Below are 7129 nucleotides of genomic sequence, written 5' to 3' on the forward strand. Positions count from 1 at the left end.
AACTAGTAACTGATGGGTTCAGGTAAATGTATTAGAGTAAAATGTACATTTCCTTTGAAATATAGTGGAGTAAAAGTACAAAGTTCCCTAAAATGAAAATACTCAAGTAAAGTACAAGTACCTTTGAATTTTACTTCAAGTGCAGTGCTCGAGTAAAAACTTACTTGCAACCACTGCAGCTATCACAATCAATCAGAACAAATGTCTGGCACAATTAAGCTCAACCAAGCAAAGACGCCAGACAACAAGTTTTACAAATTCCTCTTTACTGGTGAAAAGAAACCCCAGCCTACATGATTCCACCCTCGTCAGTGCAGTCTTCCTGTTGTGTGTTATGTCATCTGTTCCACTGGAATGTTTTGTCACATTTGTTTACATAGTCGTCTGAAACTGGAGAAACAAAAAGTCAGATAATTTATTAATAATTTGTCACAATTACAAAATAGTTCCAGGGATGGAAACGACACTATTACACCATCTTACCCTCATACATAGATGCCGACCCATAGCAGCAAGAACAGCACACCAAAGCCCATGAAGAGTGAAGCCACCAGGGAGATCAACAGCTCTTTGTAAATGTCTCTGGTGTATTTTGTCGAAGTTACCTCATAGCTGAGAAAGCGTTAAGGGCAAAACGTATGTGTATACAGGGCAGACTAACTTGTACCGGTCTTAACACTCAATTCTGGAAGAAAAAAAATACAGCAATGCATCACAGCACTTGGAAACTTGGGAGTTGGATTGATGTGGAATGGAAATCCATCCATTCATTTGTATATTTGGATTCAGTTATTGTAGACCGCCATCACCTTTTCAATATGTGCAGTGAGTTAGTGAAATGAATATATATATATTTTTTGTATCCACTTTTTCTCCTTCTATTTTTCTCCCATCCCAATTTCGCCTCGCCAATTCTCCCCTCCCCTGTCTCGAACGTTGCTAGACCATGCCTCCCACTGGTCAGCTGCAATGTGGACGAAGCCTTGCATCACGTGTCCCCTCCGGTACACGAGGAGGCAGCCGTCGCATCTTTTCACCTGTACAGCGCTATCTCTGTGGCGAGGAGTAACGCGTGGGAGGCTCACGCTGCCCCCGTTGCTTCCTGATTCTGCTGTACAGGCGCACAAACCGACTGTAGGAGTTGTTTGTGTTAGTAGGAATTGTGTTAGTATGAACGACCAGCCAATCTGGTAGCAACGCCGAGAGCTGGGCTCGAACCCAGCATATCCTGCGTTAGTGGCGAGCGCCTTGCCCACTGCGCCACTTAGCCGCCCCTGATATGAAACATTTTAACTTTTGCCTTGAGAAGAACAAGTTAATTAAACCATGGACAAATTATAAGACATGATCAAAGTCATGATATAGACCAGGGGTCAGCAACCTTTTTTTTTAATTCATGATTTTGCACAAATCTTACATTTATTAAAATGTTTCAACAGTGTGCCATCAAACAGTTTAACAATTTGTCTTTTCTTCTTATAAACATACAAAACAAATTAATTAAGACAGACATAACAAAAACAGACATGGAAATTAAACGATACTTAATTTTTTTTTAAATGCCTATATACACGTACATATGGCATGGGAGAAATATTTCACCTCTTGCTTACATGATGCCAACCTCCATCTGTAATGTAAGCATATGTTGCATATCTAACGGGATACTATCCTTCTGGTCAGCAACCTTTTTGATACGAAGTGCCATTTTAAAATGTTTGTTAATAGGGCGGCCGTGTAGTGCAGCGGACTAAGCGTCTGTCTACCACCACAGAGACAGTGGGATCGAATCCCGCATCAAAATGTAAATCTCCAACAGATCTGCAATTCTATTCCACCCATATAGGCAATGTGCATAGCTAGATTTATTTTACATTTTCCTCTCATAATTATATAAGAGCGCTATGCAGGAATGCTGTCATCTTTATGCAATGCTTGTTTGCCATACCTGGACACATTTAGCCTCGTCTGCCTCATCCTTTAAAAGTTCTAACGTTTGGTCTCAAAATGGCTATGAGGCATACAATCTTTGCCTGAATTCTCACCATGGGAGCACTGAAGACAGAATCCGTTTTGACTGCTGTTATGGAGTAAACACTGTTACCGACTCTATACAAGATGTTTTTACTGTAAAAATAGAGCATATTGATAAACATAAATTCAGTTAGGAGTGTATATTCTGCTACAGTATGTGAAGTAATTGATATGGTCAGGAGAGACGTCACGTCACAGTGTAGGTAGGATATGGCACAAGAGGAACCTAGCTATCTCCAGTGCTACACTATAACAGTTAGAAGGATACACAAAGAACCATGCCGTGAAAAACATCCCAATAGCCAGAAGGACCACCGTGAGGTGAGGGAACACAGCCGGATTCACCGGACTGGTATATCTGGTCATGGCCTCCAGTTCCTGCAACAGAACAAAACAATATCTTTGCTTGTCAATGCACTGTACAAGCATTTGTCTTGGTGGTACTGTGTAAATACTTGTAGACAATACAGTACACACTAGCCCCTTTCGTGACTGATGCACGCCAAAAGTGTTGGACGAGTGAATACACAGTCCCTTATTCCTTCATAGCAAAATCCCATAATTAACTCTGAAGAACTGGTCCTCCGCGAAACGCTCGTTGTACATAGAGAATATATAATATAATCTATAATAGACGGCCCTGCACAGTAGCGCAGTGACCGGAACAGACCGGAGACGCTATTTGTAAATACACCTGCAGTCGTCCGAGACTTGTTTATATATTGTCATCATCCCTTATTAAACTGGATGGAACAAATGGAATATCGTTCTTATTTAGTACAAGTATCGCAGAGAAATGTCAAAGGTACTCACAGTTGCATGAGGGTTTCGGACAGAGAAACGCAATGGTTTGAAAGCTCGGCGTTGCTAATAAACATTTTAAATATTTTTTATAAACTGGTCAACTGGTGATCACAGCGTATGTGCATCAGGTACCCAATTCCGGAAATAAAGCTGTGTTGACCAGTTTATAATAATTTAAAAAAAAAGTTTATTAGCAACGCTGAGCTTTTGAAATGTCTCTGCGATACTACGAGCGTTTCGCGGAGGACCAGTTCTTCAGAGTTAATTGTGGGATTTTCCTATGGAGGAATAAGGGATTGATTGATTGAAAACTTTATTAACAGATTGCAGAATGGGTACAGTACAGTACAGCTCAATACATACAATTGTTAAGGGGATGCAGACCAGAGAAAGACTTTCGTCTTGTTTACATCAGGGTCCCTCATTTTCAATTCATCATAACATACATGACAATACAGATAGACTAGACAGTACTGCTACATCTATACATTTATGACATATCAGATTTGCAAATACAGTACCGTTTGAGATACAAAAAGTGTCCAGAAAAAGAGTGTATATACATTTGACGTAGAAACTGTACATTGGAGGTGGGGGGGGGGGGGGGGGACACTGTACATTGGAATACTGACAAAGCCATACTTGGTCATTTACTGTACAACTGGGTTAGGACATTTGTAGGGGCCAGTTTTGAATTGCAGTCTCCCGTAGGTGTTCTTTGGGGGGGGGGGGGACTACATTGGAGGTGGTTGGGTGGGTGGGGGGGAGGTTGGGTAGGAGGGGGACACTGTACAACTGTACAAGCAAAACTGTACATTGGAATATTGACAAGACCATACTTGGGTCATTTACTGTACATTGGAGGGGGTTGTGTTAGGACATTTACAGGGTCCAGTTTCGAATTGCAGTCTCCCGTAGGTGTTTTTTTTAAAGTGGGTAGTGATTAATATTCCTTTACAGCTTTGGGTAGGGCGTTCCACATTGATGTGGCATAATTGCGAAACGTGTTTAGTCCCTTGTTTGAGCCGAATCTGGGTTTAACATGATTTGTGGAGCTCCCTCTGGTGTTGTGATCGTGGTATTCACTGACCTTTGGGAAGTATTTTGACATGTACATGGGTACCTTGGTCGTGTAGTGTATCTTGTAGACCAGGCCCATTGCAAGTTGCTATACTCTGTCGTCTACTCTAAGCCATCCTAGGTTGTCAAAGTGGACAGGGGTGAGGTGGGTTCTAGGAGTAAGGTCAAGCAGTAGTCTGACCAGTTTGTTTTGAGATGTTTGTAATTTTGTTTTTAGCGTCTTTGAGGTGCTTTGGTACCATGAGGTGCAAGCATAGTCGTAGTACACTTGAATGAGTGCTCCTGCCAGAGTCTTCAGGGTATTCTTGTTTACCAGAGAGGGACTGTGTATTCACTCGGTGCATCAGTCACGAAAGGGGCTAAGTACACACTGACAACGACAACAGGATATCACGTACAGTACAAACTACTACAGGCGGTTAGCTACACATAACACTACATGTAATAATACTAGACAATATTTTCACAGCACCGTCCATAAGCGTCATACACGGTGTGGTTGTTAGCTGTTGTGTGTAGAGTAGTGTAATGAGCGAGTGTCCCATAATAAAGGCAAATTGGTCCAGCGTACTACTTGCAATGCATTGATTTTACACGGACCCTAAATCCTACTCTTGTCAAGTGTCGTTTCAAACATAATTGAACGTCAGCTAATTGACCCAACAACAACGTTGACAGTTGGCAAGGAAGTTTGGTTTCGTGTTGGTGTGGATCAATGAATGAGTGTGGATCAATGAATGAGTGTGGTGGATGCTAGCTAATTTGGGTAGGCCTGCGTAGCCACACAATTGACAGTTTTGCACAACAACTCGTTTTAGTGAAGAAAAGACAAACAACGGTATACAACTAAACGACGTGCGGTGGTATATTAGTCTTGTAGTTAGACAAACAATAAATCACTCTGTTACGATACCATTTTGTAATGCAGAGATGCTCCTGCTTCTATGAATCCAAGAGGAAAAGGCCACGTACTGATTACTATTTCCTGGTTTGTTCGTGACGTTTATGTCCCACACGCTTCCATTGGCTGATTTGGATCACGTGACCGTCCCACCCAATGGCTGAATTGGAGTGTTGCACTGCGGGCATTGGCTGATTTGGGTCACGTTGCACTGCGGGATTGATTGATTGATTGATTGAAAACTTTATTAACAGATTGCATAATGGATACACGTGACCGCCACAGGCCCTGATTGATTGATTGAAAACTTTATTAACAGATTGTAGAATGGGTACAGTGACCGATTGATTGATTGTTTGATTGATTGATTGATTGATTGAAAACTTTATTAACAGATTGCAGAATGGGTACAGTGACCGTGACAGGCCCGGATTGATTGATTGATTGATTGATTGAAAACTTTATTAACAGATTGCAGAATGGGTACAGTGACGTCACAGGCCCGGATTGATTGATTGATTGATTGAGTGATTGATTGATTGATTGATTGAAAACTTTATTAACAGATTGCAGAATGGGTACAGTGACATCACAGGCCCGGATTGATTGATTGATTGATTGATTGATTGAAAACTTTATTAACAGATTGCAGAATGGGTACAGTGACGTCACAGGCCCGGATTGATTGATTGATTGATTGATTGAAAACTTTATTAACAGATTGCAGAATGGGTACAGTGACGTCACAGGACCGGATTGATTGATTGATTGATTGATTGAAAACTTTATTAACATATTGCAGAATGGGTATAGAGGTGTGATAGGTGTGAGAGGTGTGATAGGTGTGAGAGGTGTGATAGGTGTGATAGGTGTGAGAGGTGTGATAGGTGTGATAGGTGGGATCGGTGTGATAGGTGTGATAGGTGTGAGAGGTGGGATAGGTGTGAGAGGTGTGATAGGTGTGAGAGGTGTGATAGGTGTGATAGGTGGGATCGGTGTGATAGGTGTGATAGGTGTGAGAGGTGTGATAGGTGTGAGAGGTGTGATAGGTGTGATAGGTGGGATCGGTGTGATAGGTGTGAGAGGTGTGATAGGTGTGAGAGGTGTGATAGGTGTGAGAGGTGTGATAGGTGTGATAGGTGTGATAGGTGTTGTGCTGAAGGGTCTGCAATTAGGTAAAATTAGACCTAAAATAATCCCCCTTTAAGTTAATATGTGGGAGTTAAGTTATTATTTACCACATAATGTTACACTGTCTGCCTAGTGCCTACTTATGGCATCTCAGGTTATATGACGGTGCTGCCATCTAGTGGGCCAGAGGTGGTTTAGTGTTCCCTCGTAAATACGTCACTTCCTCTATGAGCTTGTTGACGTTGAACTTGACCGGACACGTTAGAGAGAAAACGTACACCCAGCGTTGCTCTTGTTAACGTTATAGTTTGACGGTGACCAAGTATGTAAAGTGGCTTACCAAGCGGACATTATACCACCAAGAGAGAGTGAGTTTTAGTACCCAGCTAATTCGATGTTTAGTAAACGTCTGGGATTAGCATATTACAGCGGACTATAGTATTCCCCATCTATCGTTACCAGTTAGCCGAAGCTAGCTAGCTCGGCGCTAATACCTAAAGTAGCTTCGGCTCATGCTTCGATAGCTGCTCTATACTGGACATATCAGTCGATATATAACACAGACCAGAGAACATTTAGATAGGGTCTGTGTCGCTGTAAAAGGACACAACTAGTCCTAAGAAGTAGCCATAGCAGTAGCCTGTGGTACAGAGGGGACCAGCGTGTCTGCAGCAGCTGTCGGCGTGCGCCGTGCAGCACCACGGAGCGGAGCGAGACACTCGGATCCACCACAGCGGAGCATCTGGTCTGCAGGAGCAGACTGGTGGCGCCTATTGGACCGGGCAACGTCTTCCCGCCCTCATCACCACGCAGCGGTCTACTACTCCTCATCACAGAACTCATCCGGGTCCTTTTCTCACCCCCAGGATTATTAACTCTCTCCATCTCTCTCATCCTGCAGAGGGAATTGTTCCTCTGACATTGGTAACCGCGGCAACGTTTGGCCAGAACACTTTAATAGAACTATTTGGGCGCCCATCTAAATTTAGTAATAGTATTTAATTAGGCATTGTGTAACGTGATAACAATATTTTGTATGTATCTTTTTTCCCATTTTTTGCTTATATAAAAGCATTATGATTCAAACAGTTTCCTCGCTCTTTCTAGTTTAGGTGACTCCATTTTAAGTTATTCACTCAGTTGTGTATTTGGTACAATTAGTTTAAGAGTTAAGGCATC

General features: G+C 42.2%; 1 protein-coding gene across 1 annotated transcript; it reads right to left on the reverse strand.

The window, feature by feature from the left end:
• Positions 1-249: 249 nt before the first annotated feature.
• Positions 250-4913, reverse strand: tmem258 (transmembrane protein 258). The gene is made up of 4 exons (XM_084334846.1): positions 4832-4913; positions 2303-2412; positions 484-612; positions 250-390 (listed from the first exon to the last, which is right to left on the reverse strand). Exons 1-3 carry the CDS (start codon positions 4832-4834, stop codon positions 486-488), a joined length of 240 nt encoding a protein of 79 aa, XP_084190972.1. The 5' UTR covers positions 4835-4913; the 3' UTR covers positions 250-390; positions 484-485.
• Positions 4914-7129: the final 2216 nt, after the last annotated feature.

The sequence above is a fragment of the Notolepis coatsorum genome (assembly GCF_963971535.1).
Source record: "Notolepis coatsorum genome assembly, chromosome: 18".
In the NCBI taxonomy this organism is placed as follows: Eukaryota; Metazoa; Chordata; class Actinopteri; order Aulopiformes; family Paralepididae; genus Notolepis; species Notolepis coatsorum.